Source organism: Eremomyces bilateralis, assembly GCF_010015585.1.
Source record: "Eremomyces bilateralis CBS 781.70 unplaced genomic scaffold P152scaffold_3, whole genome shotgun sequence".
Taxonomy (NCBI): domain Eukaryota; kingdom Fungi; phylum Ascomycota; class Dothideomycetes; order Eremomycetales; family Eremomycetaceae; genus Eremomyces; species Eremomyces bilateralis.
In genome coordinates this window covers 861702-873580 of record NW_022985069.1, presented here as the reverse complement: position 1 = coordinate 873580, position 11879 = coordinate 861702, and the positions used below count along the sequence as shown (strand labels likewise).

Below are 11879 nucleotides of genomic sequence, written 5' to 3'. Positions count from 1 at the left end.
CCCTAATAAACCCCTCTTAGTAACTTAGTCCATGGGTAACGCAATATTATTTTCATTTCTCGGATCATCTCTCCAGATGCCGGTCAATTTCTTGCAGGAATCCTTTCGCTTGATAATGTTGAGGGGTTGGACGCGTCCTAGCCACATGGCCGTGCAGATGGATTCGGCTAGACAAGGGATGGAAGTTTACGGAAGTGCATATCATGCTGGCATCAGGTACGGAATTATTTGAGGGGGACATTCGTCTACTTCAATGGTTCCTTTGGAAAGGAAAATCTAGTATGCCTGGCAGCCATGTCGGACGTCATTCGAGCACTTAAGGCTAATAGCATTTGATGGGTATGGCGGGGCACTGATATATTCTTGTATTGTCCGACCGATATGGAAATATTATCCCCAGCCCAATCCCTCACTTCCCACCCTGCTCCAACAACCACCCCATCGTATCCGCCGTATGCTTCACGAACTCCTGACTCGGCCCCCACTTCGGGAGGAAGCTCCAGAACGCATGCGGCAGCCCCGGATACACATCTACCAGTGTCTTGACGCCGGCCTCGCGCATCTTCTTCTCCGCCAGGAACGCCTCGTCGCGGAGCGGATCGAGCCCGCAGATCTGGAACACCGTCGGCGGGACGCCCGACCAGTCGACCGGGTCGGCGAACAGGTTGTGCAGCCGCGAGGTGTAGTCGGGCTTGAAAGCATCCATGAATCTGTCGATGACGGGGAGGGGGAGGATCGGGGCTTCGGCGTTCTGCGCGTAGGAGAGGATGTCGTCTTTATATTCGGCGGGGATGGCCTTGTAGTTGAGTCCTATGGCGGGGATAGTGAGGAGGAGGCCGGTTAGTGGCGGGGAGAGCTTCTCGTCGCGCGCTTTGAAGCCGAGAACGGCGGAGATATTCCCGCCGGCGGAAGTGCCTCCAATGACGAACCCTTTGGACGGATCCGCGTTCACTTCAGCATAGTGCTCCGAGGCCTACGATGTGATCAGTTAGGGCGATGGAACCGCCTTCATAAACCGTACTCACCCATTTCAACACGTCCCAGCTATCATTCACTGGCACCGGAAACGGATGCTCCGGCGAAAGCCGATAATCCACATTCAACACCACCGCCCCATGCCTCCTCACGAACATCCTCGCCGGGATCGTCTCCCCGAGAATGTCCCCAATGCAGAACCCTCCACCATGATAGAACACTACCAACGGACTCCCCCCGGCCGGAGGCGACGCCGGCGCGTGCACCCGTACGCGGATGTCGTACCCGTCCCGCGCCTTTACGGTGATGTCATGCTCCTTCATGCCGGCGAGCAGCTCCGGGGTGTTGAGGGTGTCAATCATCTCTTGTTTGCGGGCATTGAACGTGTCTCGCATCTGATGGATGGTGAAGCCATCGAGGGCGGCGGGGATCTTCGCGAACTCGGTGAGGAACTCCTGGTTAGGCTCGCCCAGATGCATGTGTTCTTTACCCATTGTGAAGGAAGTGGGATGTTGCAGGGCTTCCAAGCTCTTGAATAACTCGTCGAAGAGTTGGCGGTGGGCAAAAGTATAGAGTAATTATCGTCCCTTTCTTTTCGATGTGGTCTGCGATTGTGTAACTGTTTGCAATGCACGATGAAGATGAGACATAGGTATAGCTCGGGCATCGGCTATTATATACTACTACCTGACCGTACGTCCGTACCTGTTCCAAATGTGCTCTAAACTCGGCATCTTTGGGGGCCGATGCTATGTCCGCCCCCAAACCAAGCTTTCTTGCTATATTAGTAGGGACTACTTACGCCTCGATACTTATCTTGGCGATGGCTGCATTAATTGATACAACATGAAGTTGGCATCGAAATGCGGGGTAAGTACCGTAGGTTATTACCGCCATCAGTGATTCAGCGCATCACTTCGCTCATGCTGCATAACTAACAGTGCTAGAAGTTGCTGGATATGCGGTTATTAGAGAAACTTGACAGTTAGTCGGACCTAGGAATGATAATACTTTCCATTGCACACAAGAATATGCCAAGTGAGTAGGCTTCTCTGGTGTCCATGTATCGGTGCAATTGCAGGTCGTTCAACGATTCCTACTAATTGCGCTCACCTACTATTATTAAGTGTGAGAAAGAAGTGTATTACATCACGTCGACATAAATATCGCACTTGCTTGTAATGTTGCAGAGAATGGCTGGACGAAGACAGTTACAATTTGTTTACAACATTGGTCTTGATGTCGGAAGTGATGACGGCTTTGAAATTGGGCCTGAAGCGCGGCGATGCATCGCAGAGTATGTGTTGAGAACCAGTAATTATATCGCTAATAATATGGTAGAGTGGCGGGAATATGGTTGTAGATGAGCGCCTTAGTGGATTCGGCGTTCGAGCACGACTCGATATCCGGAAATCCACTTGTTGCTTCAGGAGTCGTGAGGTTGTAGTTGTTAGAAAGTTGGAGTTTAGCAAGATTGATGACGGACATCCACTAACTCCGGCTTATTCGTCTCTTATAGGTCTCCTTACGAACGTAGTAATTAGGCTTAAGGAGCAACTCATAGGTATCATTATTCTTGTTTTCTTTCTCGATCCTTCTGCAGCTCGGCCCTCCAGAGTCCAGACAATCTCCATCTCCACCTCCACCTCCATCCCATCTACACCTCCATCTTCATCTTCATCTTCATCCACTCCATTATATAAGTTTCGCTTCATGTCGTGTTCGCTCTCGATGCTCTAAAAATTGTAATTACGCAACATTTTCATATTACATAATTCCGTCAATCACCTAGATACCCGGCTCAGAGTCCGATCAATGAGTCACGAAAGTGCGGAACAATCGGCTTCACTGGCCCCCATGTCTTTCTATCATCAACTTAATAGCAATGTCGCCAGCATCCGCACTCGCAGCATCCACTACTCATAGTTGACATGTGTCTAACACCCAGCATCATAGCATAACTCTCCAAACTATTCACCACCCCAATAATGTCCAAGAGTCCAGTTGCCAGTCCCGCATCTCCGCTTGAAGAAGACGATACTTCATCCACTCTCACTCTTCCAGATGGCCGAAAACTAGGCTATGCGCAGTTTGGCTCGCCGACAGGACGACCTGTCATTCTCCTCCACGGCTTGGCCTGTTCTCGCTTCGATGCTGCCTACTTCCACGAGGTAGGTCAGCAACTCGACGCCCGCGTGATAGGTGTAGACAGACCTGGGATGGGATGGAGCTCAGCCCATCCAACCCGCACGCTGCTTGATTTTGTCGAGGATGTAGAACATCTTATAGAGCATCTAAAGTTAGATGATTGTAGCGTAATAGTACGTATCCCTTTACCCTGGGGAACGATTGTTAACCAATGACAGGGGGTGTCAGGAGGCGGTCCATCCGCCCTGGCGTGCGCTAAAGTGTTACCACCTACGAAGCTCAAAGCCGTGGCCATCATTGTCGGCCTTGGTCCACCGGACATCGGCATGAGTGGTGCCAGGCTCGTCAACCGCATCGGTTTCCCGTATGGGTTCCGCTACTGTCCCCCATTTTTGAACCGGTGGTTCTGGCAGCAAGACTACATCGGCCGTGTGGATTTGAGCGACGAGGAGCGACTGGAGATGGCGCTCCGGCAGTTCGAGAAGTCCAAGTCGAAAATGCCAGCGAAGGACCTGGCCGTAATGAGCGATCATGATTTCTATCGGCTGCCTCTACGGTCGACGAGGGAGGGCTTTGCACAGGGTTTTGATGGGGTCTTGCTGGACGGGAAGCTATGCTGTCTTGATTTTGGCTTCAAAGTAGAGGATATCAGGCCGGATTTGCCGGTGCACCTGTGGTATGGGAAGCAAGATGTTTTTGTTCCGGCAAACCATGGGGTGCAGCTAGAAAAGCGGCTGGGAAGTAGAGCGCATCTTAGACTCGTGGATGAGACACATGTGAGTCTTCTGGTAAATCGGAAGAAGGAGATATTAGAGAACCTGATCAAGGCTATGTAAAGCCTGAACAGGGATGTATATTAATCACGGAGGACTCGCATCTCAGCATTAGCAGTTAAGTCAGCATATTTCTCAACCCAGCTCGTCTATACTCACTTGCCACGCCTAACATCCTCCTCCTTCACCGTACATGCCACATCCATAATCTCAGTATTCCCTCATCTTCACTCACACCGGCATTCCCAAGTTTCTCTTTTTCATCAAAACGAGGCGCGCATTGGAGCCATCAAAGCATAGCTGAGCCTGCTGGCTCCGAAAACACTGTACCGTGGGGGTATTTCACTGTAGAACAGCATTTGATTGTAAGCCGCCGCATCATTTTATCATCATAGAGATTCTTGACCTTGTGATTGACGATGTTGGGCAGCACAATTGGGACTGGTCATCAACTCTGTCTCCTGACCGGCAGCGTTGAGAATTGATCTGTTTCCCTTAATGAAGAGTTTAACTCCTGTCTAGTGAGTTTGACTGTTATATACTGCGAATAATTCGTCTTAGGGAGGTTGAGGGGGTTATCGGTGGCACAGCGCCACAGCCAGTGTACTTACTAGGGAAGATTCCGCTCTATGTCTTGTTTATAGAACTTCATGTAACTAATCCGCTTATCAATCAGTGATGCTATTCCTTCTAGAGGTAAATACTTAACGGAGGTACCTGAAGCCGGTCGATCTATACTAGCCACTCCGGCCTGAAACCTGTTTTCGGCCACCGCTGTTTCCATTTCGTTCAAATTTGTACTGATATTGGCCGTAGACCGTGTAAGAACGCCCGACAGAGCTGTTCAATTATAATGTCTTAGCACCATATTGATCCTACACCATCTTCAGCATTCGCAATCAGATTGTATCTGGTCGTGTGAGGAGTTGGGAATCAGCTTCAATCAGTCGCTTCAGAGCCTTGCAGATCAGATTGACTAGGTAAGTCAGAGACACAAGCAACGGAATGGTGTCAGTCGAACGGTAGGCTATTAGAGCAAAAAGATGGCAACAGCTTGTACCTTTTGGGGCCTAGAGGCGATGCCGTAACATCCTGCCTAGGTCAGTGTCTGACATAATGCCTCAGCCTTTTTTACAAAGACTTTGTTAAGCAATGTTGTGTCTGCAACTCTGTACCTCGGCAGTGATATCTTGATGAAGGCACCACTGGGGCGCTATACGCGTTCCTGTGGCTGATGAAGGGCAAATTCTGCAACTTCTGGCCACTATCTTTGAGCAGGAGCTGGTAGTTGACCATTCTCAGGATTCCAATGGCATGGCACGTCTCATGGTTAAATCCAAGGCTCTTTGCCGTGTCGTCTGAAGCTGAAAGGGTTTCTTCCCATCACTAAGTTGGTTCATGTGACGATAACAGTCCTTAATTCGGCCGAAGAAGTCTAGGCGGGTATGACCTGGTCTCATCTCTGCGAGATCACTCCAACTATTCCCTGGAATACTTTTATCTTCTGAATCATCGGTTTGAACGCAGGTACCGCTACTGGAGAGCGACCTAGTGACTGCGAACGCAAAAAAGCTTGTAGTGCTAGGCGCGTAAGGCACGCTCCCAGTCTGCATCTTGGGCATGTCGCTTCCTTTCAGGAATCGCGTGTCATGGCTTGAATATAGACAGACAGGACATCTCTTTTACTCGTACCAAATTTTAAGCGTAGTTCACGCCTGAAATCAGTCGAGCTTTTCGGCCTCGCTGGGCTCATCAGCACCGCCAACATTCCAACTGAGAGTGAACTCAGCGTCGGCTGCAGCATTAGCATCTGAAACCGGTTCTGTTATGAAGGCATGATGGGTGGATTTACCTGCCAGAACCCAACTTGTGGCATAAGATTGGCGAGAATGGATGACAAAATCCGGATTGCCCCTATTCTCATCTGGAGCACAGGCATGAAGTCAGAACAACATATCAATACATCCATCTTTGATCAAACAGTAAAGAAGAACGGCTAAGAATCCCTGGGCACTTCATAAGGCTCTTGATAACGGCTTTTCAGGATCGAGTTCGTTAGCGCACTAGATGTCAAGGACCAACCGACATCGAGTTTAAAAGGCGATATTCCATCGTTCATTTCAAGATGCTGGAAATCTCCTATTCAACCTCCTCGCGTCTACCGGACCGGTCGGACGAGATCTGCAAGGCAAGTAGGCAGCCTCCAACCCCGATACGATGCCAAACTCCCGGGAGAACACTCAACAGTTTGTCGTCGGATTGGTAACTGCATGAGCTAGGAGTATACCCAATAGGGCTGGACACGAATATTCGACTATTCGTATTCGTACGAATATTCGTAGTCGAATACGAATAAAATTTAGAATTTCCGCTTACTAATATTCGTACGAATAATATTCGCATTATTCGTAATTATTCGTAATTATTCGTCTATCTCTGAAGCTATTTCCATGTATCTCGCATCGGAGAGATGGTCGACAGAGAGCTTTAAGCTGGGGTCACTTGGCTTGCTGAATCGTCAGGAGTGATCAATTCGACGCTATTGATATGCTTTGTATCTCTTAGAGCTCAAATCCTCCAGATCGTGTTCGGGTAAACAAAAGTCGCGACTGTTGGGCATTCATTCATTGGCTCGGCTTTTGCCGAATAAGTCTTGGCATTATTTACGAATATTCGCGAATAATACGAATAAAACGTCTCAAAACTTAGTCGAATACGAATAATCGTTCAAGAGGAAAAGTCGAATACGAATAGCCAAAATCCTTATTCGTGTCCAGCCCTAATACCCAATACCGTATCGTTCGGTTCCATCGTGCGGTTTTAAAAACCACATGCATTTCATGAAAGTAATTGCCAACTCTAGGTGCTGTGTATAGGATGATGGTCAGGTTCATATCGCACGAGATATAGCTGAATGGTACGTCATCCGTACTTTAGCCTTCGACTGATGTGTATGCAGTGTGAACGAAATGTGCCGTTTATATGCCGATTGAGTCTGGTTATAAAAAATTTCATGATGACTCGTTTTCTAGCTTTGTACTTTAAAAAGACACGATGTTATTCGGTCGTTTTGCTTTCATTTATAAGCACCAACAGCCGTAATGGTATTAACCATATCCAAGACCAGACGTTCCCTGGCCAATCACCCAAAGTCGAACACGCCAAACAGCCTTCTCAATTTCAACGTCTGCTGTCTGCTCATTTACTAAACTGTTATTAGTTATAAGTTAGCATAGTTAGACTAACCATTAATTGCTCGATTTTAGGAAGCCAATACCTTACGAATTTGAGTCGTTTATGGGCTCCCTCTTCCGTTAATTGGATTTTCTTACGCATACGCCATTTGCGGCAGTATTTGGACCCCCGCAGCGCGCGTTTGACGGTCGACTCTGACGGGGTGCCTTTATCGCAGGCGAGGGACCGCGCCAGCTCGTTGTGCGTGATTTTTGGGATTTTTTGGGATTTATTGTTGGAGATAACGCAAGTTAGATTCCGTGATCATCTTAGTACGGTGTCCTTTTGGGAGAGACTTAAATGTTCGTTGTGTACGGAACTTCTCAATTATACAGTCGATGGTTGAGGGCGAGCATCCGACCTCGCGCGCAATTGCTCGCTTGGATATTAGGCCCGCATCGACCATTGTAATGATTGCGGATCGCTGTTCTAGCGTAAGATCTGCATCATTACGCCGATTGCCGCTAATTTCACCCAGAATTGAGCGTTCCATCATCAAAATTGATGAAGATATTAATCATGCAAGATCGAGAGTCGTTTTGACGCGTCTCGCAGTCGCGGGGGCCTGTGCACGATTTGACCGGATTACTCTGACCCCACACAGTACTTCTGGAGGACGTGGATTCCCTGCGTGCAGAAACAGGACGGTCCGTCGCTGGTGACCTCTAGTTACCCTCATCAGGCAAAAACATAACAAACCGTGCATGCTCCAACTTTCAGCCCAGATCTGCCATGTATCTCATTTTACTGTATTACAACTCATCAAAGACCCTTATCTAGGTCTTAAAGTCCTACAACGATGCTAGAAATCGTCTTCGATAATGTGACTGCTGTAGTGTAGATGCACAGGTTCGTGAGGAAGATTTGTATGTCATATTGTGGAGAGTTCGACAACAATGCCGAGCTTGTCAATCTGGAGCACTCCAGAGGCTTCACCGTGGCAAATCTCTAGACCATATATTCAGGTTCAACCCCTGACCCCTCGATGAAATTGAGGTACCATGAAAAATCATTAAATAATAGCCACTCCTATCCAAAATTTTCGCTGTCCTTGATGAAGCTACACATCCATCCATACCTTTCCAGATCCAACACCGATACCGACAGTCGGTGTGGACACGGCTGAACACAACGCCCGATATTCCGAGGGCAACCACAGGACATTCTCTGAGTTATACGTGATCCACACTCCGCCTGGGCTTAATCCCGCTGTGTGATATCGTGGACTTCGGGGTTGCGTCACCAATGGGTGTCCAATGAAGCCAGTGACAGACCAAGAGGTATGGACCTGAGCTCAGTATGAAGCTGCAGGCCAGTTGTTGCCTGAATTTGGAAGATATTTGTAAAATAATATTAGGGTTTAGCAAGCCCCCCTGACAACCAGTTTTTAAAGGAATGAGCTATACCGTAGTGTGGCTGAGTCTCTTTATCTCCGATCATGCAAAATTGTCACAAGGGACGGGCGGATCAGAGACAAGCAAGCCCTGGTTTAACTGCAACAAGAGGCGTCTATGTTGAAATTATTGCAACGTAGTAACTAGAAAACATTGGCTTAATATGCATTCTGAACTACAACTGGCGGTAATCGATCTGCAGGATTGGATTTGATACCTCGCTTCATCTGCCACAGTCTGTGCACCATTCTTAAGCTCCGTAAGCCTCCAAAATGAGCTCTCTGATTGTCATAGGCTTGATGTCGGGGAAGTCATCGTTCAGAGTTCGACTAGGTTTCAAATCGAAAACTCCGTTCTCGAACATGATGCCAAAAGCTGCGAACATCCCTTGAAGCATTTGCTTGGGGAAGAAGGGATAGAATGGCGGGTGAGACGGTAATTCGGTAATCTGGCCCGTCTTCAACTTTTCGATAGAATCGTGCTCGACGGTGAACTTTGTCTTCTTAACCTCCTCGGCAAACCGAACGAACTCGTTCAGTGTCACTCTGTCACCAATGATGTAAGACTCCTTCTCCCAGATGTCCTTAGTTAGAAGGGCAGCAACGAATTTACCGACATCGAAGGTATGCGTGAAGACAACTGGCACATCTCCGGAACCAGGGATCGCTGCGAAGTTGCTGTCCAAATCAACGACGAGCGCCATGGAAGGCATGTACGTCTTGACCTTTGGTGCACCATAGTAGTCTAGAAAATACCCATTAATCACAGCAGTCCATTCGATGGAGGTGGATTCCAGGGCCTTGATGTAGCTCAGCTTGATGGCGGCCGGGGGAAAGTATGAAGCTATCCTACAAGGCTTGCTGTCAGTGTTTTGCAGGAAACTGGGGAGTGCATGGTCGGGTACGTACTCCTCAGTGTAGCGGATGCCCCAGATACTTGGAATATATCGCTTGGTCACCAACGACTGGTCCGCTCCCTTGAGCAGATTGAGTTCTTGCTCAGGTGGTGACTGACTGCTCAGAGCCGAAATGACAACTTCAACACTGTTTCCCTCAAGCACCGATGCAATTGCGTCAGGGCTGCTGTAGTCTACAGCAATAATGCGAGCACCTATCTCCTCTGCTTTTTCATCATCGGCCTAGAGAGGACAGATGTTAATCAGCAGATCCTAAAATATGTATGGTGGCTACTTGCCTGACGAGCGAGGATCACGACCTCGAACTTGCCAGCAGCGTTAATACCATCAACGATGGCGCGGCCGAGCTTGCCGGTTCCTCCTGCAACTGCAGCGACAGGCATTGTGAAGTGAGCAACAGGTATGTCGAGTATGTGCTAAAGTTGTTGGTATTTCTTGCATCGAGACACATAAGGGTCAATGGAATATAAGTATTGATCCCTACCTGCTTACATATGTAAGGTCGTTGGCGGATGCAAAATAGCTCCGCCTGGAGGACGGATGCAAATTGGTTCCGTAAGCCTTTACCTTTGTAATTTGTAATAAGTGGGGCAGGATCTAGAACGTCCGCCAGAACAAAGACATCATGTCCAAGTCGTCCGAAGGCTGACTATACGCCCAAAAAGTACTGCTGGTACCAGCCTCACTTGACTTTCCTGGGAGGGGCAGAGTGGAGGTTCAACCCACTGGCCACCTAGGCTGGATTGGGCAAGTGGTCCGGAACCAATTTGAATCCGGATTATAAAGCCGTGTGCCTGCCTGGTGGCTTTTGCTTAAAACGCTCCCGGAGATCTGGTGTGGATAGATGTTTAGTCAACCACAAAAATATTTGTCCTCCTTATCTGCTCTCATTATCAGATCATCACGCAAAGCAATGGCTGGTGATAAAGTCCTCGTCCTCGGCGCTACGGGCCCGGCAGGAATCGTCTTGCTTCGCGAGCTCCTACACCGCAAACATGCAACGATTGCTTATGTCCGGACACCTTCCAAGATACCGCAGGACTTAGAGGACGATCCTTTACTTGAAGTAAGTTGTGCGTGTAGCTGTACAGTAGAGTGCGGGTGCAGTTCAACTAACATGCGTTCTCTAAGGTTGTCCAAGGTACAATGGAGGACACCGCGTCCTTGAGCGCAGTCATTGCCACAGCTTATATCATTGTATCATTCCTCGGTCCTAATGACATGCGAAGCCCAATGCCTTATCCCGGTTACTATTCGTTGATGTTTCCGCTAATGCGGGAGCATGGCGTTAAGCGAATTCTGGCTAGTACGTACTCTAAGCTACTCTCGGATAGTGGCTTCTTCTTTGGCGACCGACTCCCTGTTAAGTCACTAACACTGTCCCTTATAGTGTGCACTCCGTCCGTGGCCGAGTCTAATGACAACTTTAATCTGCTCGTGAATATCTTCATTCGACGAATCTTTAAATTGCTCGCCCCGGGGGCCTATCAATGCATGCAAAATGTCGCGCGGGTTTTCCGTGACGAGGCTCAAGGGCTAGACTGGACTCTCTTCCGTATCACTGCAATACCTGGCGAGTCCGATGCCGACAGCTGGAAAAGGGATCGCGAGCACTCAACTTATGTTGGCTATGTGGGCGACAAAGACTGGAAGTATTGGACCAATCGCAGCGGACTTGCGCGATGGCTAGTTGATACAGTGGAGCAGGGGCAGGGGAAGTGGGTTGGCAAGCTTCCTGCTGTTAGTGATCGGACCACTAGCCGTAAGTGACTGGTACGAGAGTGGAAGTGAACGGCATAGACAATGCTTTAGTTGTCGGTTGTCGGAATGTCAACGCAACAGCACACAGATCTAAGCTGGTGCCTTGCAGCCTTCGCAGCGATCCTGATCCTCTTCCAAGACTGAGCGTTCTTGCCAGATTTCTTTCTAAGACTTGCCCGTTATGATTGGCTAGTACTACAGTTTGTTTCTGCCGAATAGCTTATTACGACCCAACTTTTGCCCAGTGCGGTGTGTTGCATTCGAATTCCTCACATCTACCTCTAGGCCTCCTGTCAATAAAAGGAATCATGGAGGTTGAGGCCATCACCTGTGGATTCAAAATGGCATGATTCATCCGAATACAGGGGTAAGCTCTGAAGTAATTAGGTTTTGTTCGAGTGAGACAGTGTTGTCAGCCATCTTGATCAGCACAGGTCGCGAATGCCTGTCGGCGGAGTGGCCGGCAAGCTCCGGGCAACGTCCTGTTAACCGCGGGTGCTCTGCATTCTTCTATGGCTGGTGAGATTTTCCCACCAGGTTTTGAGATTTTCCCACCATTTGAGATTTTCCCACCAGCTCTTGTTTAGTGGAAATTAATCGCTCAACTGAGCCTAGCGCGTATTTTCCTATATCTTCTTCTGCGAACAACTTCAATGTTTCAATCTATTCCCTATGAAG

At 48.6% G+C, this 11879-nt stretch overlaps 4 protein-coding genes across 4 annotated transcripts; 2 read left to right on the top strand and 2 right to left on the bottom strand.

Moving 5' to 3' along the window:
* Positions 1-228: 228 nt before the first annotated feature.
* P152DRAFT_455317 (Alpha/beta hydrolase fold-3) lies at positions 229-1156 on the bottom strand. The gene is made up of 2 exons (XM_033678765.1): positions 1026-1156; positions 229-973 (listed from the first exon to the last, which is right to left on the bottom strand). The coding sequence occupies exons 1-2, from the start codon at positions 1131-1133 to the stop codon at positions 410-412; spliced, it is 672 nt and encodes a 223-aa protein (XP_033537236.1). The 5' UTR covers positions 1134-1156; the 3' UTR covers positions 229-409.
* Positions 1157-2585: 1429 nt separating this feature from the next.
* Positions 2586-4054, top strand: P152DRAFT_455315 (alpha/beta-hydrolase). Its single transcript, XM_033678764.1, has 2 exons — positions 2586-3296; positions 3342-4054. Exons 1-2 carry the CDS (start codon positions 2964-2966, stop codon positions 3957-3959), a joined length of 951 nt encoding a protein of 316 aa, XP_033537235.1. The 5' UTR covers positions 2586-2963; the 3' UTR covers positions 3960-4054.
* Positions 4055-8630: 4576 nt separating this feature from the next.
* P152DRAFT_455311 (NAD(P)-binding protein) lies at positions 8631-10026 on the bottom strand. Its single transcript, XM_033678763.1, has 3 exons — positions 9719-10026; positions 9433-9662; positions 8631-9372 (listed from the first exon to the last, which is right to left on the bottom strand). Exons 1-3 carry the CDS (start codon positions 9821-9823, stop codon positions 8775-8777), a joined length of 933 nt encoding a protein of 310 aa, XP_033537234.1. The 5' UTR covers positions 9824-10026; the 3' UTR covers positions 8631-8774.
* A 327-nt stretch (positions 10027-10353) lies between these two features.
* Positions 10354-11646, top strand: P152DRAFT_479510 (NAD(P)-binding protein; the record flags this gene model as incomplete). Its single annotated transcript, XM_033681719.1, has 3 exons — positions 10354-10506; positions 10572-10746; positions 10831-11646. The coding sequence occupies 3 exons, from the start codon at positions 10354-10356 to the stop codon at positions 11208-11210; spliced, it is 708 nt and encodes a 235-aa protein (XP_033537233.1). The 3' UTR covers positions 11211-11646.
* Between the last annotated feature and the right edge of the window lie 233 nt (positions 11647-11879).

Bases quoted from the DNA above. Each gene is read 5' to 3' on its own strand.
- P152DRAFT_455317 (XM_033678765.1), bottom strand. From the start codon at position 1,133: ATGTTCGTGAGGAGGCATGGGGCGGTGGTGTTGAATGTGGATTATCGG. The intron at 974-1,025 runs GTGAGTACGGTT...ATCACATCGTAG, and splicing joins GCTGGGACGTGTTGAAATGG to GCCTCGGAGCACTATGCTGA.
- P152DRAFT_455315 (XM_033678764.1), top strand. From the start codon at position 2,964: ATGTCCAAGAGTCCAGTTGCCAGTCCCGCATCTCCGCTTGAAGAAGAC. The intron at 3,297-3,341 runs GTACGTATCCCT...AACCAATGACAG, and splicing joins TAGATGATTGTAGCGTAATA to GGGGTGTCAGGAGGCGGTCC.
- P152DRAFT_455311 (XM_033678763.1), bottom strand. From the start codon at position 9,823: ATGCCTGTCGCTGCAGTTGCAGGAGGAACCGGCAAGCTCGGCCGCGCC. The intron at 9,663-9,718 runs GCAAGTAGCCAC...TGTCCTCTCTAG, and splicing joins TCGTGATCCTCGCTCGTCAG to GCCGATGATGAAAAAGCAGA. The intron at 9,373-9,432 runs GTACGTACCCGA...CAAGCCTTGTAG, and splicing joins GGCATCCGCTACACTGAGGA to GATAGCTTCATACTTTCCCC.